Source organism: Larimichthys crocea, chromosome XI (assembly GCF_000972845.2).
Source record: "Larimichthys crocea isolate SSNF chromosome XI, L_crocea_2.0, whole genome shotgun sequence".
Taxonomy (NCBI): domain Eukaryota; kingdom Metazoa; phylum Chordata; class Actinopteri; family Sciaenidae; genus Larimichthys; species Larimichthys crocea.
In genome coordinates this window covers 432,738-457,798 of record NC_040021.1, presented here as the reverse complement: position 1 = coordinate 457,798, position 25,061 = coordinate 432,738, and the positions used below count along the sequence as shown (strand labels likewise).

The 25,061-nt window shown below is 45.6% G+C and overlaps 1 protein-coding gene across 5 annotated transcripts; it reads left to right on the top strand.

The window, feature by feature from the left end:
- The first annotated feature begins 1,528 nt into the window (after positions 1-1,528).
- b3gnt2b (UDP-GlcNAc:betaGal beta-1,3-N-acetylglucosaminyltransferase 2b) lies at positions 1,529-21,643 on the top strand. 5 transcript variants are annotated; one of them, XM_019260903.2, is made up of 5 exons: positions 1,529-1,976; positions 9,303-9,379; positions 12,958-13,133; positions 13,400-13,599; positions 17,994-21,643. In XM_019260903.2, exons 4-5 carry the CDS (start codon positions 13,532-13,534, stop codon positions 19,210-19,212), a joined length of 1,287 nt encoding a protein of 428 aa, XP_019116448.2. In that variant the 5' UTR covers positions 1,529-1,976; positions 9,303-9,379; positions 12,958-13,133; positions 13,400-13,531; the 3' UTR covers positions 19,213-21,643. The 5 variants fall into 5 exon arrangements, with proteins under 5 accessions (XP_019116448.2, XP_019116447.2, XP_019116446.2 ...); XM_019260902.2 differs by lacking the exon at positions 9,303-9,379 and having other exon boundaries at positions 13,434-13,599; XM_019260901.2 differs by lacking the exon at positions 9,303-9,379.
- Positions 21,644-25,061: the final 3,418 nt, after the last annotated feature.

The following is a 25,061-nucleotide window of genomic DNA, read 5'->3' as shown; positions in this document are numbered from 1 at the left end:
AGAGTGGATGGGTACGTTTATTTATGACTTTGTCTAACATTGTTTTATTTGGTTTTCAGGCACTTCTGTGAAATATTATGTCCACTCATGCCTCCCGTTGGATAAGATCACTCTCATATTGGTTGCAACCTGGTCTTGTCCAAACATGACAAAAGCTGTTTCGATATTCATATGAGCATATGAGTATTAGCCCAAGGGGCCAGCAGACTCATTCCTACATACTGTTCCTTGAAACCTCTTCTTAGCTTCCTCCGTCAACGTCCTCTTTGGTCTCTTTTCTTCTGTTATTATGTCCATAGACGCTGGTGCTGAGCATGGTTACATTGTCGGCTTGTCCAGCTCCTGTTCTGGCACGACACCAGCTCAGTGTCCTGTTAACGTTCCCTGAAAACCTCTTTTTTGGACATTTTTTATTATTATTTGGTTTCTGGTTTCAACTAGGGCTGCCACGATTAGTCGATTAGTCATGATTATGTCAACTAATTTAGTAGTAGATGCATCGTTTTTTTTGTGTTTTTTTTAACTTTGTTTTTCTCTTGAAACTGCAGCTGCAGCTTCCACTGCCGTGTCTGCCTTTCTGTCACACACACATATACCGCCGTTGCGTTGTGCCACGACCAGCTCTGGGTCGACTTGGAAAGGCTCGGGGGCGACGGTGGCTCGAGGCTCCGGCTGCGAGCTTCACAGCGCCCGCCCGCCCGGACCTCGCTGTTTCCCTGGGCCGTGGACTCTCATTAAAGGGTTAATGAGCTATCATCTTAATTGTTTTTATTTTCAGTTAGCTCATACTTCAAGCCGAAAGCTAACGATCTGATCAGCTGCATGCTGGTGCGATAAGCTGTATGTTTTACAGTCAGTTTACGTATGATCCGATTAGTCGATTAATCGAAAAAAATAATCCATGATTAGTCGACTATCAAAATAATCGTTTGTGGCAGCCCTAGTTTCAACTGTACAGTGGTGCCTCGTTTATCGCGGGGGATATGTTCTAAAAAATAACCCGCAATAAACGAAATCCGCGAAGTAAGTTTTACAATTATTATACATGTTTTAAGGCCATAAAACCCATAACCACACACTTTTACACGCATTTTGTACAGTACTCCCTTAGTTAATCAAGACGCAGAACACATGTGCGGTTCTCCCTTAGCCAATTTAGGACGCAGAACACAAGGCGCGTTCATACTGTACAGTACGCTTTTAAAAAAAGCAAAATTACACTAAAAAAATATGCGAAACAGCGAGTCTGCGAAAAGTGAACCGCGATATAGCATAAAAATGAAGCTTCGACCACATGAAATCTGACCGCGGGCTGTGATTGGGACCTGGGCCACACTTTGGACACCCCTGTTTAAAATCATCAATCAAAAGTGAAAGCAATGTCAACACGTGGGTGGGTCCATGCAGGTTTATTGGTTCACCTTGACTCTCTCTCTCTCTCTCTCTCTCTCTGTTGTACAGGTTTAACACGAGGTAGACTCAGTGATTGATGCAGCTATTGACGAGCACATTGACAGGCACGAGGAAACCTTAACCGGTTTCTGTTGGTCATGTGAGCGGAGCACATTGATTAAATATGATATTTCAGTTCAGCGCCCGCCTTTTTGTGTGTGTGTGTGTGTGTGTGTGTGTGTGTGTGTGTGTGTGGCTCCGCCCTGCTGAGCAGCAGCTCCGTCATGACCGTTGAAAGCAGAAGAAGCAGTCGCTCCTTTAAAGCAGCCGTTTACCTTCCAGACGTCGTCGTCGTCCTCGTCGTCTGTCGGTCGGTCGGTCGGTCGGAATAAAAACTAGCAACAAAAGCGACTAAAACGGACGTTTAAAACTACAAACATGGATTTATGAACTTTTTTGTCACATTTGAACGACTGGAAAACGAGAAAAAACAACAGGAGGAGCTTCGTGAAGTGCGTCCCTATCACAGGCGAACATCTAACCGCCCAACCGAAGTGAGCGAACTCTAACCGAGAGGGAGAGAGGTACGTTTGCCCGGCCACGGTGCGCCATACTCGGCGTGTGAGTGTGTGTGTGTGCCCCCCTATGGTGGAGGTAGACAACACCTGCTAAAGCGTTATTAAAACGTTATCTGAACGTTTTTGGTGATGAAAAATGGGTTCTGGTGATCCGTATCACCGTTTACAGCTTGTGTGTCATTAAAATGATTAAAATTTAAAGGTGAGTTACACTTATTTTAGCTTTTTGGACCCTTTAAAGGAAATAATTCACCAGTTTATGGTGTTAAGTTATCACCAACAGGTGAGCATGGTGAGTTTAAGTGTTAGAGACACGAACACAAACAAATAGGTGTGTGTGTGTGTGTGTGTGTGTGTCTCCAAGATAAAAGTTTTTAATCACATGAGCAACATTTTCCAGATTGCCTCACAGATGTGTCTCTACAGTGTGTGTGTGTGTGTGAGCTTTGCTATGTTTAGATGGAAAAGTCCAAACCACACTTCTTCAGCCAGAATAAGAAAAAAATGGGACCAGACATTATGAAACAAATGTGTTTCGGATTGATTATGGTTTATTTATATAGAAAATACCACATTTTGGGTACATGTCTTTGGTAGTTTGGCCTTGCTGTAGCTCAAGTTCAGGGTAAAACTGAACTTTGTTTGCAGGATTGCCGAACAAGAGCGTGGTTCTGTGCCGGATTGGATGATTTATACTCTTTTAATCGTCTCAAAGCTATTTAATCATTCAAACCCAGTCCAAAAAGAAAGAGAGACTTTTGCTGATGATCTGTAGCAGCTCAGTGAGCAGGCACGAGCTCCAGTTTCCCGCTCAAGGACGCTCTGACCGCCACAGGATGTTCATTCACCTGTTGATTAAATCAAAACCCGACCTAAATACAGGGACGTTTTCTCTACCCGCTCTCGTGTACGTACGTCCTTCCCTCGTTGCTATTCCAGACCGTCTTTGTCTGGGGGATGCTGAGAGGACGCGCTGATGTACTGTACCACACCGTGGATGCAGGTTTCAAAAACGTAATTTTTTTCAGTGGCATTTTAAAGGACGAAAGTGTGTCTGTTCACCAGATTGCTCTCATATCAAGGTCAGTAATTTTAGCACATCCCAACTGAGAGACCCGGAGATACCCAGGGGGGGTGCTGCTAATTATGGGGACATCCCATCAGATCTGTACTACAACCACATTATCGACACCGTTTAGAGGAAAAACCGTCACGCAGAAGTGTGCATTACCAACGTGTCAGTTAGTTCACAGTCTAAATGTGTTTGCCCAATCTCCTTATCACCTCCAACTGTAAGTGAGCTCACCTACACACAACAAAACGCCCATTGTCTGCACAGATGACGGTCGAACAGATGGGCAAGATGACGTTAAAATATCCCCATGGTAACTCAATCTGCAGATCCTTCTGTTGCGTTCAGCAATAACACGAGCGAGCGAAGAAATATTACACGGACTTAGCATCGGTTTACAGAAAAGCACTCAGCAGTCAGCCGTGTTTCTCCTGGTATTGATTGTTTCTCTCTGGTTAATCGTTGAAGGAGTTTTCATGTCCAGTGTTGCCACCAACACTGTCACGATCTGTCTTGTCGATGAAACTCAGTTTCAGCTGACATTGTTGGCCGTGTAGGCTACTCCCGTTTGGGACCAATTTGAGCCAGACTTTTGTTCTTGGTACAACCCAGAAGGACACACAAACATTTCTGTAGCAATGCTCCCCCTGTTTGTCATGACAGTGTGAATAAGCTTGTTCGTAGTGTCACCCCTTCTTACTCATCCACCGACGTGTTTTTAGGTAGGCTAGAAATTTCAAAAGGAGGTCACAGTGGTCAGCAGTGCTTCCTCCTATAGATCAGTCACTGTTCAAACTTCCTCTATCAGGTCTCCGATGAGACAAACGCCCGTCAGGAGTCTCGACTCAAGTGTGTGTTTTCCAAAGTCTTAAGCACCAGCAGCTGCTGCTGCTGTTAAAGTGCTTGGCCTGCCACTGTTTTCCAAGATCCATTAAAAACCGCTTACACTGCTACATGGAGACGACCAGTCCATAATGTTGCGCTCATTTTGCCGACAGCAGAAGCTCCTGACTGTGGCAAAATGCATCAGTGGGTTTAAACGCTTTATAGGCACTAATGACGAGGGAGGAAAAAATAACCTGATACCAGTGTTGCCTATAATGACCAAGCCTTTATCTAAGTGGTGTCATGCACGTATTCAGCAGACTAAAACTCTCAAACAGTTGGGGGAAGAAACACATCCACCATCCATCAACCCACAGTCTGCAAAAAAAACAACTAACTGGTCGTCTTGATTGTATGATTGTCCTGATGCATACTCGTAAAATTTGGGCACTCTTTATTCACTCAGTGTGAATGTAAACACCTTTAAAGCACTTACAGGAGTGTGTAGGATTTAGTGCCATTTTGTAGGCTAGTTGCTGATTGCAACCCACTTGCAAAGCGTGTGAAAGGCCACATGTAGAGCCAGTGTTTAGTTGAATGTAGAAACATGGTGGACTCGGTGGAAGAGGACATATAGAAGACTCCTCATCGGTCATGATCAATGACCAACTAACCTTTGCCACCGTCCGCTCAGGGCGATCCAAACTTTTCTCGTCTGTTGTTCCGCCGTTGGTGGAACGTCCTACCAGTTCCTACCAGATCAGGGGCGTCCCTCTCTACCTTCACAAACCTCCTGAAGACCTCCAGCTCTTCAGAGAAGACGTCCTCTACAACACTACCAGCAACTGGGCACGCTAATCTGTTGCAATGTAAGACGCTAAACCTTTAAAGGACCAAAGTCATCACTATTCTAACCCAACTTATCCCGCAGTTTATCAGAAATGTCGTCCGTAATGATGTATCCGATGTCTTCTGTGATTATTTCTCCTTTTTTTTGTGTGTAGAAAACAGCTGTTGTTGTTGTTGGCATGTTGTTAGTTGTTTACATGATGTTGACCAATCAACCGAGTCAACCGAGTCTCGGTTGACCAATCAACCAAGTCAAGGCTGAAAAACGCACATGATAACGTGTTCCACGATGAAATAACTGACAATGACCCAGCAAAAAAGAGTCAAAAAAAGTTGGTGATGGTTATGAACTCATCCTTGCTGTAAGTGTCACACGGCCGCGATATTCCTGTCACGGTCGTAGCCGCGTTGCACCACATGACTTCTTGGAAACTTGGTGTCATGAGTATGTAGCTGGGATGTTCCCTTTTCAAACGTGGAGTGTCCGTGATACTTCTCTCTGTTATGAAAAGTTCCTCCCGTTATTGTTGTTCAGTCACTTTCCAGCTCACAGCTAGAATGAGTGGAAAGGAAACTCGCCTGGAGGAGATTAGTTTATGTGATGAGGGAGGATCGCTGCAGAAGTTAGTAGTCTTGGAAGAAAATAATCCCCATGAATGAAACTTTGCACATACCCTGATACTGTCAGCACAACCATTGTAAGCACCAGATAGCAACGCTGATTAAAAAAAAAATCGCTGAAGGGAAAACATTCCTGCAGCTTTACAAGTGTCGCTCAGGAAATGGAAAATTACACAAGGAAACACATACTGGTAAATAAACATTTGGACGGATCACGGATCATGACACAGTATTTATGTAGGATTCTCTTAAAGAAACGTCATAAATGTGAGTTGGTGGGTTGTATATTAACTTAAAACTTGTTCCTGTGGGTGGTTGTTGATATTTGCTCAATAAATGTCTAATTGTTATAAAGATACTTTTATTTTCAATGAAAGTTTATTGTCCTATATCAGACACCTCATATAAAGTGGCAACAACTGTGGTTGTGAGATGAACCCAGTGCTGAAGTGCTAAAAACTGCAGTTCCTCTAACGTCCACTTGAGGCTGGCTCCAGAAGTGAGTCAGTCTCCATAAGTCTCCATGTTCAAATGTCCAACTTCACAGCAGAAATAAACATGTTTACAGCCTGGTACGGGCACGCCCCAAATAAAAAACATTTTCACACGCACAAAACCGAGACTGCTACAACAATATTTGCCTTTATAGTACACGAGGGATGTCGCCTGCAGAAGTCGTCACAGTCCGCAGGGGTGGGGAAGTGAAAAAGCAATCGCTTTACGTGTAGTCATTGTCAACAGTTCCTCTTTTTGTTTCCACACCTTTCTTGAATTGGATTCAGGAAATGATACAAAAGCCGACTTCTTTGAAAGGGTGGGGTCCAGTGTAACAACACAATTAATGACGTAGGATCTGTGTGTGCTTCCACATCCAGGTAGTATTCTTAGTCTGGTTTTCTGTGATATTAAAATAAATATTTTTCGAGATTTGGCGTGTGTGTGTGTGAGTATGTGAGACTGGGCGTTGTTTGGAAGCTGGTGGTTCTTTTCCCTCCTGTCTGTTAACTGTTTGGCAGGCATGACAAAGTTAGGCCTTCGGTGCATGGGTAACAGGATATGACCGTTGGGCGACACGTGAGCAGACGGGACAAAGAGGAACTAGTTTGTCACCCAACAATTTCACAAGCGCAATAAAATAACGGACAGGTTTAAGGGTCATCTTTATGTTAAATTGCGACATGAGGTTAAGCGCGTATAGAAATAAAGAAAGTACGACGTGCCAGCTCTCTGCTCGTAGACTGAAACCTTGTTTGCACCATTGTCTGCGCCCTTCCTCCCTCTCTGCCCCGTACCCTCTTCCTGCCTCCGAGTCCCTGAGGATGTGCAACATACTTATCTGTTTATAGTTCATAATCCAGATGTAATGCCAGATACACCAAGTCTCTAATGTTTGCACAGGAACCGGCAAGACTTCCTTCACCGGATAACTTTCCCTTCATAGTCTTTATTTATTTGTGAGGACATCCACAGCTTTATTATGTGTGAGTTATGGTGGCTGTGTCCTTTTTTTTTATGTAATGTGTACACACACACACGCACTCGATGCACGAGAACATTTATAATCTAATTATAATCTAATTATCCTAATGTGATTTGGATCTTAGTTGAGATGAAGCACGGATAGACAGTAGCTGCAGCGTGTCAGTATCCTGTTTTGAAGTGTGTGTGTGTGTGTGTGTGTGTGTGTGTGTGTGTGTGTGCGCGCTGCTCATTGTGTCTTGAAGGAGGAAAGAGCACCGGGGCAGACGGGTGTGGTTCACCCGATGTTATGACGTCAAACAGCGTTCAGATTATCATCATGAAAGCTGAAGCAGGGTGGACAGCCGCTGAGCTCTTATCTCGTCCTCCAGCAGCTCGTAGCGCTTCATTCAAACGTTGTGTATCTGTGGAGATGTCATTTGAACGGCTTGATGAGACCGTTGCCTTCCTCACTCCATTAACATTAGATGGATTATTACCGCAGACGAAGCCGCCGTGTCTTTGTTCTTCTCCCCGTTTGATGCTTTCTTGTGGTTCTGTTTGTTCTGTTTTTGTCTTTGTCTCCCTGTAATAACGGCCGTTGAAAGTTTGGACAACCACTTCCACCCCAGCTGCTGCGAGGCTTTGTGTCAGCTTTAATGGATAAAGTTGAGACGGAAGCAACGACAGAAATGCGAGACGTCTTCAGATTCGCTAGTAAAGCACCAGGATTTGTAGATCAGCATCTTTCAGCTATTAATGAATTTAACTGTGATGCTTCATTCTCACTTCATCATCTACTGACTTCTGCTGCAGCCAGCGGAAATCCGATTAGCAATTTGATATGCGAGAATGAAGAGAGACACATATCTGCTTATATATGCAGATAGTGTAGAAATATCTTCAAATATTAATCCGCCATTTCCGGGGTAACTTTATAACTGTCAGCTACAGTGAAGTAATGAATCCCAAACATGTTTGGTCTTTGTTTCAAAGGTAAAATTAGAATATTATCATAGCTCATCAGTTATCCAACAAATGCTCGTAAGAATTAATGATATATACATTAGGTAGGTTATTTTTTCAACGGATGTCTTGCTGCTAAATTTCACCGGGGACGGATGTGACGCGATGTCGTAAACTGGCGTACTCACAGGGGTAGGGATGGGAATTGATCCGATTTTTCCGATTCCATTATCGATTCTGCTTAACGATTCGATTCTTTATCGATTCTGCTTAACGATTCGATTCTTTATCGATTCTGCTTAGCGATTCGATTCTTTGTCGATTCCACTTAACGATTCGATTCTTTATCGATTCTCATTTGGGGGAAAAAAAGAGAACAAACAGTTTGATCAGCATCAACTAGAGGAGGTAGTGAACTGGAGCGAGTACTAGTACAGCTGCCAGACTCTCTCTCTCGTCATGGTCATCTTCTAAATGTAATGGTTGTAACGGTTTCATTTACTAATACAGTATTGTGCTTATTTTTGTTAAATCTGCGAAAGTTTGAACTTTGAGAGTTTAAATAAGAGAGAAATGTGAGAAAATGTTAATGCCTGTCTGAGAAAAGCGTATAAAAGTGTGTGGTTAGGGGTTTTACGGCCTTAAAACATGTATAATAATTGTAAAAAATAAAGCTGATTACTTCGCGGATTGTGGGTTAGTTTTTAGAACGTATCCCCCGTGATAAACGAGCGACCACTGTACTTCCCAGATTTACCTTCTGTAGTAACCACAGAGGTGGTCATAGTCTGGCTGCTGCCACTGCTGCCAGGTTCGGATTCATCTCCAGTCCGAAGCGTGTCAAAAACACGACATTCATTTCAAAATATTACGTGTTGTGTGCGCAAATGTTTCTGCGTGTTCGTCGTGTTCCCTCCCGACGCTGTTATCTCCACTTTGCAATGATTGCAAGTCGCCCTGTTGACGTCTGTTTTGGTGAAATGCAGCCGAACTTTGGAGCGTTTGAACCGAGTGGGTGACATTGTTTACTACTGACTGCACTGCACGTGCCAAACTTGTGTAAAGTTGCTGGAATCGATAAGAGAATCGTTAGATAAACTGCCATGGAACTGGAACACATGGAACCGGTTCTCAACAAGAAGCGGTTCTCGATTCCCATCCTGCTACACTGACGTGGCTGTGATAGAGTTCATGATTATTCTGCCGAGATATGTAAATGATGTGTTTGCTCATCAGGTCACACTATGAGTCATGTGTCTGGATTAAACGTGGCATGTTTGTGTAACACACTCACTGAGAGCTGACACACACACACACACACACACACACACACACACACACACACCTCTTTAAGTTTAGATTACACTGAGTGTGAGTGAACGAGTCGCACTGAAGAGAGAGATGACCTTTAGCATGCAGGAGTCGGACTGACAAGTATTTGTTGATAATTAGAAATTCCTTTCTATTTTAGGTGTGTGTGTGTGTCTCAAGCCATCGTGTTGTATCTCTGATGTGTGTGTGTGTGTGTGTGTGTCTTGTAGTTTGCTGACTAAAGGGCACAAAACCACCAGAACCAGCCAAAGAACTCGGCCTTCCGCGAGTCACCGAAGGCCGAAGCGTGAGTACTCATGTTGACTGTCGATATTTGGTGGGCAGGCTCCAGCCTCTCTCGGCTATTTATGGCGCTCTCCCTTCACACCGCGTCGCTATTAGGCCCACATTCCCTCATGCCACAACATCCTCTTATATTCATCTGACCTGGGCCAAGCGGCGCACAAAAATATCTGTCTTCGGTGGAGTACACAACAACAACACGGGGGGAGGCGAGGAGAGAGGAGTGCTGCTGCACCAGGAGAGTCAAACATCCTGATGAGAGATGGTTAATGATCCCGCTGTGGGCGGCCTCAGGGATCCATCACCCTGATAGTATATCAAACGGATGTATTTCCAGCTCGGCATGGGTGGCATGGCATGGCGTGCGTCTCTTTCTATTTCTCTCCGAGGGCGTTAAGGAGGAGTTAAACGTGGAGCCAGATCTCGACACCCAACCCTTTTTTGTCGGTTGAAATGTTGCAGATATATTTTATCTATTTTAAATTCTGTTTTCTGATCAGGTCAGACGTCGCTCTATCTTCACGTCGCCTCAGTCGCAGTCTGCTTATCTGGAATCACGCCCACACAGCCTGTGTCAGCCTCACGCGCTCCGTCATGGTGACCCTCTTTTGACGCCACACTTAATTCGGTGGAGGTTTGTTCGTGTGTTACAAGCGATCGCGTCCCACCACAAACGCCACGCGCTGACCTCTCGAGCGTTTCCACTGTCGTGCAGGCGATGAACCTGGGAGTGAAATACTAACTCTGGCTGACGTAACAAGCTGTTTACATGACCTAGAACAAACTGAATATCATTTCCAGTTAAGAATTGATCACGGCGGTTATAGAGGCAACCCAGAAATCATCTGAGCTGTCAGGAAACCGCACACACCACTGACACGACACAGGTTTGCAGGATGTGTCGTCGTGTTTAGTTTGAGACAGATATCAATATTTGTCATTGTTTGTGATCATCACACACGACTCAGCTGCTCCCAGAATAAGAGTTGTGAGGCACAGGATGTTCCTGCAAATGTTTCACAATAAAAGCTTTATTAAGAAATGAAGGGCGAGTCAGTCTCCATGTTCAAATGTCATAAACATGTTTACAGCCTGGTACAAAAAACAGTTTTGGTCTCTGTAGCTAATTTCCCCGTTCATGACAACTGTACTGAGGGTGAATTTATATACAACTCACCTGTTCACATTATATTAAGGCTTAAAGTTATGCAGGATTAAGAGCGTGGACGCTTTGATTGACAGGTGGGTGTGGTTACAGGTGTCTTGTTTGAGACCAGGCTTCATTCAGTTGCCGGTCATGCATTCACTGTTCATTCTTTATGCTGTCGGTGGTTTCTGTCCATTGAAATGCTTTGAAGGGCTTTTAATTTGAAATCGGTACAGGAAGTGTTGCAACTTCAAAATAAGGCGCTCTGCACTTCTGTTTGTGATTGCACCAGCTGGCTGTCTGTCTCCCTGACATAACGAATAGAGGCGATAAGTACGAGTGACATAACAGCTGTCAGGTGAAGTGTTTTCACTGGTGACGCGACTGACTGTGGCAGCCACCCACTAAAGAGATAACGTGACTGAGAGCAGCTTCGCGTCTCTTTAACGTGTCAGAGCGGCTGACGAATGCCATTTTACACTGGATTAACTCAGAACTGGAACCTGGACCCAGCCCCGGTGTGCAGTGATGAAAGCGTGAGCGCTGCTGCAGCTACAATCTGAGATTGTTAAATTAAAGGTGGAAAGTTTCTGCACTAATCAAACAGAGAAAGAAGCACAAACAGTGAGGTCTGGAGTCCACAGGTCGTGTTTAGATTGGAGTCCGTGACATTCCAGCGTTGATTAACTCTTCTGCTCACATTTTTCTGAACGGCGGATAATCTGAGAGCGAATAATTTCAGGAGGTTTGTTCACTGACGGCGCTCGGCGAAAGGTGACCTCATTTACCTGCTCGACCCTCACATCTAACCAGCAGCTGTAATCATTAACTTTTAAAGGTAACGTTCCACATCAGCGTCTTTGACAAAGAGCCGAGGATCACGCTTGTTATTTTTTAATTCTTCGGTGTTATTGCCTGTCTGCTGATTTCAGGAGCTGCTCGTTTCACTGTCATCGTTATTAATCGCTGCTGTTTTACAGCAGAAGCCTGGACGATATACAAAAAGGATATTTATACTCGGGCTGCAGTCAGGCTTAAAATATATGCTTTACATGGGAATGTGTACTCTGCTGGTGTTTTCTTTCCATCTGGCTCCTGTCCTGTTTACACGCAGCATTAAGATGCATCTTGTTGTGATCACAAGTGAGCATCTCAGAAAAAACAAAAGTCAGCTCAGCAGAAAAATGTCTTTACTTGTTCTGCCACGATATGGATGCGATCCAGACCCAGATCCAGGTTCAAACAGACGCTTCCAGGTAAGTGGGGCGGCATACTGGACGTGGGTCAAGGAAAACACCGATGCCAGGACGCATCTCGAGATCCCTGATGGATGTGAAGCACGGCAGATGAGCGTGCAGCTGCATGCCCGCATGAGTAAGAGAAGCTGAAACACAAAAAAAACTCTTAAGCCCGAGGAGAGAAAATGACATGGGCGAGTACAAATCTCTATAAACTAACGCAAAGCCCTGAAAACCATTATTAAAGCAGCCTCTGGTGGGAAGGACGTCTGCTAAACGCAAAGTCTCCTCGTGTTTTTCCACCAGCGTTGTAGCCCCGCCATGTGTTTCCTGTTTTTAAGTGTTACCTTCTTGCAAAACACGAGGCCTTGCTCTGTTTATTCCACCTGTCGGGACATTTGCATGCACTTGATTGAATCAGGCTGCTAGTCATGCGTCTGTTTTATCTTTACCTGGTTTGAGTCTCCTGCAGGAAGCTGACGTTGTTTATTTAGACATGCATGCTTATAGAAATAAGCTGGGCACGAGAAGACGATGTGAAACCGCTTCAGCTCTGCTTCTCTGGCTCCTCGTTTGGGAGGTGGACGGATAACCAAATCGAAAAACGAATGAAAGATAGAAACCTTTTGATTAATGCTCACATTGTCGTTTATAAAATATTGTCTACTGCAGATAAACTGACACTGAGTTTTTTTGGGCTGTCAAGTTCGTCCAGAGTCTCACGCTTTAAGAAACTGGACTGAGTCTGAATCATTTGAATTAAACTGAGGCCACGCTGTCGTCAGGAGGCTGCATCATGGTTACCTTGTTGTTGTTTTCATCTGTGTATTATTTTCTTTTTTAAGCGATGAATCATTTTGTCAGATGATCGTGGGAAAATGTGTTTCCAGCAGCCAACTTTAAGCTGTTTTCTGACACGCAGCAAAGGGCCGCAGGGCGGATTCGAACCCCGGGCTTCGTACGTGGGGCCGATCCTGTCGACTCTGTTGTTTAACTCATAACACATCGAGTCCCAGCTGTGGTGGAGACCACAGATCACTCGATCGCTGACCATGATTAATTATAGGGTGACTTAAAAATAAGTTATTGAAAGTGTTGTTCCTCTCTTTAGTTCACATTTGTTAGCTTTCAGCATGTGACTCCTCGTGTCGTTGAAACTCCTCTCAGCTGTTTACACACCGTTTTAATGTTTTTCAGGTTCGACCCCTCTACGCTCCCCTCTCACCTGTCCCTCCCCCTTCCTGGTCCTTTTTCCTCTTCCGCCATTGGCTGCTGTCCCTCCCCCCCCAGAGGGCGGAGCTAAGCATGGGGTAAGAGAGCTGAGAGGAGACACCAAGACGACACAAGCCGAGGAGGCCCTCGTACCTGCACAGGTAAGCTCCCATCTTCAGAGACATTGTTGGTCAGACACGCAGCATGTATGATTAATGTTTTTTAAAGAGCTTGTTTTTAATGTGGTTTGGTGACAGTAAGCTGAAGACGTGTGGGTGTTTAATCAACACTTTTATGACGCAAACAACAAATTAATTAATGAAGAAAATGTCCAAATTTCACTTCATCTCCTCCTGCGTGAGTCACACAGCCCCTTTGTGCTGCTATTGCCATTGTTTTGTGTGTCTCCCACACCTCCCCCACACAGGTGAGACTCCTCACCTCATTGAACCTTTTATCAGGTGGAAACCACAGTGGTCAAACACAGCCTGGCATTGTCCAGTAGATTACCGGCAGATGTAATCGCAGCGTGCCACAGAGCGGCTTTCTGTGCTGATCAATGCAACTGGAAACTGGCGTCAAAGTCCACCTTGGCTCGCCGTCCTGCCGTGAAAGAGAGCTGCACAGGTAGCTACAGATACTGTCAGGTTAAACGGTTCACTCCTTTTTATTTTTGCACTGTTAATTTCAGTCCACAGTCGAAATCGGTGACTTGACTTTGCTGCTTTTCAAGTTTGTTCTGCTTCTCTCCACCTCAAGTCACAAAATGTTTGTTTTTTTTATTAAGTACTGACAGAAACTCAGCAGCACCAAACAGGAGATCTCATTTAAATCACAACAGAAACGACACCGGCGATGGCTGCAGTGCATTCAAACAGGATCTGACGCTGCGGCGAAAACAGGTTTTTCTCATTCATGAGTGTGTTTTGGATCAGCCTGAAACGTCTCCAAAAACTGAGACTGTGCAGGTGACGAGAGACACGAAGACGTTTCCCTCGCTTGTGTCCTGATTGTTTCACAGCGCTTACATTCAGCACAAACGGAAACACCCTCGGGATTCTGTCTGGATGTGTCCTTGCAGTCGTAGAATAATAAAAATAACCACGTACTTCACAAACTGTTCAGTTTACACCATGAAACTTCTTCATGAATTCACTCCAGCTGTCTATTTGTTGCTGCAAAGATTGCAACACGTCGATTTACAAACACCTGTTGTGCAAAGTATTAGAAGTATCAAAGCAACGTGAGGAAGTTGAGGTCTCCCTTTACAGAAGTGACCTTTTATGGGTTAGTGTCACAGCGTCTGCATGAGGAGGCGGCTGAGATTATAATCGGATTAAATCGAAGTTAAACGAATCCGTTTGTTGCAGCATCGATCAAGAATGAACCGCCCTAGAGGATGTTCATTCTTCATCGAATTAAACGTCCAACATCGACTATTTGTCTTCACTGAAACTTCTGCAGGAGTGAATGATCGCTGTGCTGAAGGTTTTATCGAGGCCGGCGCTCCCTCACTCCCATTCGCCGTCTGTGTTTCTCGACCACTGCGCGCTCAAACTATCAGACACAAACCAAATTCAACTTTTTGAATTTAAACATTTCAGACTAACCGTGGAGTTCTGACCGAGTCCAGCTCAACTTCTCTGCCCGAGGTCGCCGCTGTAACCGTCTGAGAGCGAGGCCGGTGCCATTCAGTGATTTTAAAAACCAACAAGAGGATCTTAAGTCAAGTTTAAAACTAATGGCAACCATGGCAGGAGTGATACGTGCTCTCTGTCAGGACTCGAGCTGCTGCATTCGGAAGAGTATTTTAAGAAGAGAGCGCTCGAGCTGAAATTAATATAATTTCACCACTGAAGCATGCGGTTCTACCAATACAGGAAATGTTTGTTATGGTTAGACCGAGCGCTGCTGATGGGGAGATACCGCCACGCTCTGTCTTTGTGTCACACGACGACAAAGATATTCCAGAGGAGACGCTCCGCTCTCTCCCTCCTCCTGCGTCCTCTCTTTTATTTTCATTTCTGCATGCCACGACCACATTTAGACTCGCGGCTCTGTTCTCAGTGCGCCTTGCGTGCGCTGCTTCTTCGTCTGTTCTTGCAAAAGTTGTTGCACAAAGGCCGACCACAAGTGTGAAGTGCAGCAGACAGAGCAGAGAGCAGAGAGGGGAGAGTCCATGTTTGAATATCGGAGGGAAAACCCTGCAGGCTCGTGGAGGGAGGCGCACTAACGAAGATTAATTACAAGTCTGCAAGCTGCCGTCTTGTCAACATGTTGTTTGAGCTTCCTTCCTTTAGTGCCCCCGCCTCCCTTCCCCCACCCACTTATTTCCCAGCAGTCTCCTTGTTTGTATGGAGATGGAAGAGGACGGGAAAGCTTAATTATCCATGAGAAAAAGAGAGCGAGTGAAGAGAAAAAGGCTGCGTCTGTGCTTGTCCTTGTTAGTAATATAACACTGATATTCCTTCAGGATTATGTAACATGGTCCTGAGGGGGGGGACGTGGCGTCTCTCTCTCCGTTTCCACCTAAATATGAGCAAAAATCAAGAGCGAGGAGGAAAGAGAGCAACATGAAGACAAGACGGAGTGAGGAGGGGGGAGGAAAAAAAAGGTGGAGAGGGGTAAACAAGGGACAAGAGGGAGAGGAAGGGGAGAGCAAACAGGGACAGGCGGTGCAGAGTTGTTGCTAGGAAGCCGACAGAGCAACATGATACAGAGGCAGGAAGGATACAGGCAGCGGTGCAGAGGAAGAGCAGCCCACTGAGGCACTGTAACCCGTCAGGTGGAGTCCTGCTCACCTCACCAAGCGAGCTCACGCCATGCTGGGCTTCATGATACTCACACCCACAATCAGGGACAGAGAAAACATCAGCCACTGTTAGGATAGCTGATTCATAGTTTCAGTCATAAGCGCTTAAATCTGAAGACTTGCTGCTTGTTTTTATAAATTATGTTGATAAATGGGATTTAAACTGTGTAAACAATTCAGGGACGTCGCTTTGGGATGTGGGAAGTTGTAACGGGTGATAAGAACAAATCATTTCAGCTGCTGGATGGTTTGCGGTGACGTTTTGCAGACATTGAGACTTTTTTTGTGATCTGACGAAGTCGTCTTCAGGATGTAAAACCGCAAAACTAACTCGGCTTCTGTCGGACGTTTGATCGGCGGTTCGATTCCCCGGCTCCTCCGGTCTGCGTGTCCAAGCGTCCTTGCACAAATTGCAAACATTACACCTGCTAAACACCGTGTTGGCACGGCTGCAGTCTTTCTCTTGGCTCAGTTTCAGAGGCCATACACTTCATTTATTTATTTTATTGGTTTTTACACAGTAAAGACACGTCTGCATGTCTGGATCTTTACGTGCTCAGCGTGACTTTTTCTATTTCTTATTATAGATCCCGTACAGTGAACGGCACGCGCTCTGAGCAGAGACACACACTGATGTGAGCTTCCTCAACACGTGGCTCATCTCATGTTCAAAATGGAGTTGAGGTTGAAAAAGTCTTAAATGCGTCGGGGAGGGGGGGTGAGCAGTTCACATCCTGTACATGTCGGTCCCTGTGAGATACCACAAAACACAGAAATAAGGGTGTGTGTGTGTCTGTGTGTGTCGGTGTGAAAACATCCAAATTAAAAACTGAATATCTGAATAGATGAACATCCGAGCCTTCCTGTCCTCAGACGAACGCGGCTTATTTCCGTTCACTCGGCCGTACCAAAGAAGTCGCTATCAGCCTCCTCGATCGCAGACACACACTTCCTGTTTGTTTGTTGACATTTCTGTCTCCTTTTGTGTTTGTGATGTTTGAGAGCCGCGTTTGAACGAGCAGCATGAAAGGCAGAGGAAAAAAAAAAAAGGAGAGTGAACATGAGCGGCCCAGAAAGCGACGGAGAAGAAGTCCAACTCGAGACATTTACAGCGAGGAGAGAAAAGAAAGTGAGAGCGTTATCAGCGAGGATGTGTCGGGCTGCCAGCGCAGAAACCTGAGGCACGCTCAGCCTCCCTGAAAGGATGCATTGTCCGTTCAGACCCAAGACTCCCGTGTTGTCCTCATTCCTCTTTTTCTTTTTGATTCCAATCCGCGGTGACCGGACACCTTCGGCTATCTGTTGAAATAAAACAACACGAGCAAACTAAACGCACATCGCAGTGAGCTCCACAGTGTCGCTTATCACGGCATAATCTTACTACAACATGACCTCGGGTGAACCCTCTTTCATGGAGGATAATTGTCTGATGGTTTTATTGTATTTGCTTTGGACTGCACCCTGATTTAAGTGAGCATGCAGCCTAATGTTTATGATGACTCGTCACTCTGCCGGTTGTTGATTTGCAGCCTGTTAGACACACTAACAGATATTATCTTTTTGTTTTACACAGCTCTAACCTCTGTCAGTTCCTAAACGTGCCGTTTATTCAGAGCAAGTGAATCCTGTGAGATGCATCAGGCATCTTCATGTGACTTTGTGTTGCGGTGGTCTTGTGGTTAAGGCGTCCCCTCCTTTCCTTTTCCGTCATTGTCCCACCCATAAAAACAGCAAACACTGTCTTGTTTTCCCTGAAATGGAAAGCACATGATCGTTACCCTGAAAAAATCAATCGATTTTTCCATCAGCGTGTCTCGAGACAGACCGAGCTTTTGAACAGACTCGGCCTGTGTGTGAACGATCGATCGTTTCCGTTTTCCACAGACGTTCATCTGATTGTTTTTCATCCTCGTGACTGACTGAAAAGTTACAGAGATTAAAGTGAAGAGTACCTGTTGATGCTTGAATCAGCTTCACACAGACCAGACGGGGAATCCCAGACTTCACCACTAGGTGTCACTTGACATGCTCCTGCAAATGTTTCACAATAAAAGCCTTGTTAGGAAATGGTTTGTGTCTGCTGAGGGCTTTTAATTTGAAACCTTTGACTACCTGAAGTTCCACATTAAAGTCAGCATTTATTTCCAGGTCATCAGTGACATCAGGTGTGTTTTCCTGTCCCTGACATTGTTTCTTTGTGTCCGCTCAGGTGTGACGGGGTGCAGGACACTGTCATGGCGCTGCTGCGGAGGAGGCTGAAGCTCGTGGTGACAGTGATGATGGTCAACCTCTTCATCTTCATCCTCATCTCCCGAAACAACAGCCAAGACAAGATTGGGCAACGCAAGATTCGCATCCCCTCCAAATCCTTCTGGACCAAACTGGCTCCCAGCTTGGCCTACTGGAACCGCCAGCAGCAGATTCTGGATCTTCAGAACAATCCCGTCCTGGCGGCGAACTACAGCGCCGCCGAGCTGCCCGATTGGCTCAACGAGACCAGTTTGACCTCTGACCCCTGCCAGCCCAACATCAGAGTTACCACTCAGGTGAAAGACTACAACTCCCTACCGCAGCGCTTCAAAGACTTCCTGCTTTACATGCACTGTCGCTCCTACCCGATCATGACGGACCAGCCGGATGTCTGTAAGGAGCCGCCGTTCCTTCTCCTGGCTGTCAAATCCCTGGCGCCGCACTTCGACCGCCGCCAGGCCATCCGTCAGTCGTGGGGACGGGCGGGCGTCATAGCCAACCAGACAGTTGTGACTATCTTCCTTCTCGGCAACGCCACAGCTGGGGACCACCACCCGGATTTGTCCGAGATGCTGCGCTACGAGAGCATCCGCCACAAAGACCTCATCCAGTGGGATTACCGGGACTCCTTCTTCAACCTCACCGTCAAAGAGGTTCTGTTCCTGGAGTGGATCCAGACTCGCTGCCCCGGCGCTCGCTTCATCTTCAAAGGCGACGACGACGTCTTCGTCAACACCTACCGCATCCTGGACTTCCTCAAGGGCCTCTCGGAGCCCAAAGCCAGGGACCTGTTTGTGGGTGACGTGATCACCAACGCGGGGCCGCACCGGGACAAGAAGGTCAAATACTTTATCCCGGAGAGCATGTACATCGGGACGTACCCTCCGTACGCGGGGGGAGGCGGGTACCTTTACTCCGGCGACATAGCCGCCCGCCTGCACAACGTGTCCCAGCATGTGGCGCTCTACCCGATAGACGACGTCTACACAGGAATGTGTCTTAGGAAACTAGGGCTGGCCCCCGAGAAGCACAAGGGCTTCAGAACTTTCAACATAGAGGAGAAGTACAGGTCGAACCCGTGCGCCTACAAGAGCTTAATGCTCGTTCACCCGAGGACCCCGCAGGAGATGATCCAGATCTGGACTTGGCTCAGTAGTCCTGCTTTGAACTGCCAGTGACGACGCCGCAGCAGGCGGAAGACGATATACTGAGGTCAAAGTGACAAATATTTAAATTTGAACAGGGCGAATGACTTTAAAAAGGCAGCTTTAAGTTAAGATGTTATTAAAAAGGTCACTTTGAGCCTCAGCTTGGAATGAATGGCCACCATAGTATTTTGACTTGACGTCGGACTTCCGTAGACGAGTTAACCCCGCTTCACTGTCGAACGAGCTTCAACCCAAAGTGACCGCGTCTTTTCTTTTGCGTGCACATATTTATATCACGACTATTTATACGGCCTTTCTAACGCTTTAACACTGTATGTCAGCTCTGACGGAGCGTCTCAATGCTGTATTATTAGAAATTAAGGAGACTAAAGAACTGGGACGTGTCCGCCGGGGACTCTCTCCGCCTCGGGTTGTTTTTGACACTGATGACAGAGAATGCTTTCGACTCTCAGGTGTCTAAACATTTCAAACAAAGAGTGAAACGACGAGCGTCGCCGGCTTTAAAAGTGCTTCCTGGTGAGCACTTCCTAGTGATTGTTGCTGGAGGCTTTAGTTTGTGCTGCTATTCCCACCCACACTCCATAAAAAGTATTTCACTGGTGACTCGTTCCAACGCGAGCTCAGCCAGTTTAGAGCGTTCATTCAAACTTGAAACGGGAGTGTTAACTTCCATCGGTTTTTACTCGAAGCTTTAAAAATCATTGACGGAGTTTTGAGACTTGTCGCAGCTCAGCGGGTCTGGGCGTGGAGAAATCCAAAATGCTGGCTAAAGTTCTGCTTCAGGTGTTTTTCCACGAGATGTCTGTTATTTCAAGCTGCCGGAGTAGAAAACGCCGCCGCCTCGCCCTCGTGAGCGCGTGCTGTTAAGTGTCGCTTGTGCCGTTGACCGAATCGGAGTCGAACATGCTTCAGAAACACGGGTGGAACATCGCGTCCGCCTGAGCTTTCACTACTTGACGTCGGCACTGGTTCTCGCTGATCAGTTTTAAAATGTTACATATCTTTGAGATGATTTCTTCTTCGTGCGGGGACGACGGAGGGGACGACGGAAGAACCGCTCAGAGCTCGGCTCACTACTGTTTGTTACGCGACGTTTCATTTCAGCGGTGCAGCGAGACAAAGTCAGACACTTGAAACACATGGAGAGCTTTCACCTTTTTTCTTTGGGAGAGTTAAACGACGACACGGGAAGGATAGAAAAGGTCAGAAGAGCGCATGAATGTATGTCTGTACCCGGGTTCAGGGTCGATCCACTTTGGTCTTTTTTTTTTTTCAGTATTCACACACAGAACCGGTCCACAAAGTCAACACTGAAAGAGAGTTTGACCCAGAACCTGGTTGTTACACTTGATGAGTGATGTTAGAGCTCCACCTGCTGGTCAGGATCCTTTAGTACTCTGACACGACCCAGAACTGTCGTTCATTTCCTTCTCTCCGTCTCTGACTCCTCACCTGCTCCACATCTTCACTTGTAGCGACTTATTTCTCTTGTTTTTGTCACTGTAACGTGAAACTCTCTGCTTACTTTCAGCCTACGCCGGTGTAGGAGTTTGCCTCGCATGAAAAAACAAGACAATCACGGCGAGGTTGGTGAAGGTGTTTGTCTCCATGCAGGATAAAGCAAACACTAAAGAATAAGAGAGGAGCCAAAGGCCGAGTTATTTCATCCTCACAGATATTTAGGTCAGAGTATCGTTTCGGTCACCGTCTTCACTGTGGTGGTTTCCCGGCACTCACTCACCGATAACAGATCTCTGCTGCACGCACACACAGTTTGTGGCTACTTGAAATGTTTACATGCTTTAATAATAAGTCAGCATCGTTTTTATACTCGTTTCTTCAGCAGCTTTGTCTTTATGTTTGACTGTCCGACCTTCCTCTCCCTCTCCTTCAACCTTTATCCGTCACTGCGCTTTGTTTTTGTACTCGGTCTCCTTCGGACGCACAACTTCAGCCTCGGTGTGTTCTGACAGTCAGTGTTGCTTCTGTAGATGCTGGTGGTGTTGTTTTATTTTTAGGGTTCATACAGACGTCATATTTCCATCCACGTGCAGTGAAACGAGTGCGATACGCAGCCTCAGCGTGCTCGAAATAATCCAGTAAAAATGAATCACGTGATGAGCGCACAGACAGCTCAGTGTTTCATCGTCCTGTCTCGTGTGTTCGATCAATTATCCGTCAGACTAAATTCTAATAATCTTCACATGAATCCCCCTTTTTTCTTTTTGTCTTCACTGCACGTTGTCAACATGTATTTCACACACCTGTCGTTAAAACACCTGCACTAGTCAGAGACGATTACTAGACGTGTGCCTGATGTTTGTATGTAATGTTGTTTTTCAAGATTATCCTTCGAACCACGTGATCGCTTTCTTTTTTTAAATACAGAGAATACCGAGACTTGATGATTTGAATAAAGTTATATTTTGCTGTTTTTGTATATCTGTTCTATGCATTATTATTATTATTATTATTGTTGTAATATGAATAACTTATGTCAAGTAAGTATAAAGTCAATTTGCATCACTGAGTAAAAATAAAATTAAATATTTAATAGTTTGAGGATTTATTTTGTTTTTCTTTCACTTTGAATTAAATGATTTCCAACATGTGGCTACTCGCGACCTCACGTCAGATTCTAAAGGAGAAAGAAAAAGATTTAATGAAAGTCACATGTAAGCTTCTTCATGCAGCGAGTGTAACTGAACAGCAGAGGGAGGCAGAGTATAAACTACCTGAGGACAGACACACCTGCAGAGAGAACAAACAGCCCGAGTGTGATTGACATGTGAAAATGCAGACATGAAAGAAATAAAGACACAGCTGGAAGAAATGGAATAATCTGTAATAATTCATAAACAGCACGGTGTGATCGGTCTCCGGTTTATTTGTGTGTACCAACTATGTAACTTTGGGCTCCGGGTCGGGAGAAGTACGTAACGCTTTACGGCACTAAGTCACACAGCAGCAACTATTTCACTGATTCTGGTGAAACTGGATCATATTTTATGGAGGAAATGTTTTCTGGTTTTCCCTCTGATGTCCTCCGGCTGCTCCGCCTCAACTCTCTGTGATTTACAGAGTTTATGATGGACAGTGAAGTAAACTGCTGACAGCTGTAGCTGCTGTTAGCTCAGTTCGTCAGCTTGGCGGTGAGCTCAGAGCGACGGGTACCCGTCGCTCTGAGCTCACCGCCAAGCTGACGAACTGAGTGTTTGTACCAACAGGCGTTATGGACTACCAGGAAGAAGAAGAGGAGGTAACCAGGCTCAGCAGCTTCTATGGACATGATGGCAGAGGAGAAGAGAGTGAAGAGGACGCTGACGGAGGAAGCTAAGAAGAGAAAAGGAGAGAGTGAGCGAGCAAGAAGCCGCCGGACAAGAGTAAATGTGGGACTGACTTTTAGTGGTTGGTGAGAGCTTGGTGAAATAAAAGGCTGAAAGACAGACGCCGAGCTGGGCTGACTGAAGGATAACACTGAGCCAAGTCGACTTATTAACTGTGTCGAACTATTTAACGAGAGATCATAAAATGCATATTTCACTGATTATTTCATGCTGGGCCGTCAAACATCTGTCTTCATCTTCTTAACGTGCCGGTCCATGTTCTACAACCAATTATATGACCCGAGTCCTCTCAGCTATCATCGTGGTGTTTTTTGTGTATTTTTATGCCTCCACCCTTGGACACGGCTTCCTCTTTCCTTTCAGCTCCACCGTTTGCATCCTGTTGGCAGCGATTTATCCAGCACACGGAGAATCTCACCTCTGAAACCTTTTGGACAGTCCCTGCCTGTGTCACGTCCTGCTGCAAAGACACTGTCACGATACCTGTGAGATTTAAAGTAGTTTGTAGCAGGTGATAATTAAGACGTTGTTCCTCAGATTATGTCTGTAAAAGTAACTTAAAGGAACCATGAATGTGGATTACTGCAGCTGCTCGGTCTTTTCTGTCTCTGTGTGTCGATGGGTGTGGCCTCCAGTTTCCCTCTCACCTGCTCTAATCACCTGTGCCTCTTCCACCAATCAGCCTCCACTGCATAAAAGACCAGTTCAACCTTTCTGGACGCTGCCAGGTCGTTCAGTCTCTCTAGTGGTAACAGCACTAAGGCCAACTTTCATTCAGGGGAAGTATTTTTGTTCTTGTTCTCCTTCCTGCTGCTCACCTGCCACGTCCAGCCCTGCCCCAGTCTGGAAACCCGGGCATTGGATCTCCACGTGCAAAGACCTTTCCACATTGTGTGGCTCATAGAGCGAGCAGACGAGAAACCTCCATCGACCGAGCATGGCTGAACTGTTTCCAGTTTAGTCCTCTACTAACTCTGGCTCTTGTAGACTTTACTGGAGCAGACAGATCTAACTCTTGAAGTTAAAAGTCTTTTTTGGGGGGTGAAGTTGTGACGCTCAACAAAACTTATTTTACAGCCGCTTCTTTCACAGTGTGAGCTGATGGGGAAAGCGTTTTTAGGGCCAGTGTGCATCTCGTGACCGGCACCAGAAACCTGCAGGTGACATCACGGATACAGCGCCCAGTTCTTATACAGTCTATGCCATGTGACTGCATTAAACCCATGCTGTTCCAGTTAAACATTCATTAAGTTTCAGTTGTTTGGTCAGGAACAAAAAGAGCCATTCATTCAGGAATATGAAGGATGTTCCACATGAAGGCCAGAACTGGGTGGAAAACACAGGCTCTGCCAGAAACCAGCAGACGTTGTGGAGTGTTTCTCCTCCACCTCTGATAGTACCTGAAGCTTCCGGATGCAGAACAAACCCCACCCACCCGCTGGAACCATTTTGTAACTGGCGTTCTGAATCAGGGAGCGTCGGCTGAGTCATTCTGCCCGCCGAGCTCTTTTCCACGTTCTGTTCCATTCGGCACTTTTTACCAAAAGCCTCAAATTTAGTGTTGAGCTCAGTCCAGTTAGACTTTGTTAAGACCCTGAAACACTTCCCTCTGTGTTCTCTCTTCCTCTGTCTGTCTATCCTAACTCCTGCTGATCCACACTGACCTGTGATCAGGTGAACGGTGTCTCTGTCATTCGTACGTCTGTTCTCACACTATGTAACTTTGGGCTCCGGGTCGGGAGAAGTACGTAACGCTTTACGGCACTAAGTCACACAGCAGCAACTATTTCACTGATTCTGGTGAAACTGGATCATATTTTATGGAGGAAATGTTTTCTGGTTTTCCCTCTGATGTCCTCCGGCTGCTCCGCCTCAACTCTCTGTGATTTACAGAGTTTATGATGGACAGTGAAGTAAACTGTAGCTGCTGTCAGCTCAGTTTGTTAGCCGGGATACTCGGACTGTGGGCTCAGAGCACTCGGGGAGAGTTGGCGTCTGTGCCACAGGTGTTCTGGACCACCGGGAAGAAGAAGAAGAGGTGGAGCCGGTGTCATGCCAGAACTGGAGCTAGGTGAGCATGCATCGTAGCCTCTACCAGAAGGGGACAAAGGGGACGCTGGTGGAAGAAGCTGAATAAAGAAGAGAGTGACTGATATTAAGAAAAAAATAAAGAAATATGTGCGTACATACTATATGAAATACATTTAATCTTCGACTCAAACTCAGACACTGCTAAAGGTGACGATGGTGATTGATTGAAGTGTTTATTTCGAACATGCAAACCAAAGTAAAAATAAAAATAAGACAAAACATTTAAACATAGAAATACATATTCGAAAAGGAGTGAGAAGAAGAATAACTTCTAAACTCTTTAAATAACGAATGACAACGCCAAGCTTCCTTGTTTAGATATACCTGATACTTAGAGATAAATAAAATATAATCCTGACTTTGGATTACAATCGAATCTAAGTGGAGAAGAGCTGACCACATCCTGACTCACTGATGACA

What these genes read in the sequence shown, in the direction of transcription:
- b3gnt2b (XM_019260902.2), top strand. Translation starts at nt 13,532, where the DNA reads ATGCAACTGGAAACTGGCGTCAAAGTCCACCTTGGCTCGCCGTCCTGC. An exon ending in CGTGAAAGAGAGCTGCACAG is followed by an intron (nt 13,600 to 17,993) that starts GTAGCTACAGAT and finishes GTGTCCGCTCAG; the next exon opens with GTGTGACGGGGTGCAGGACA.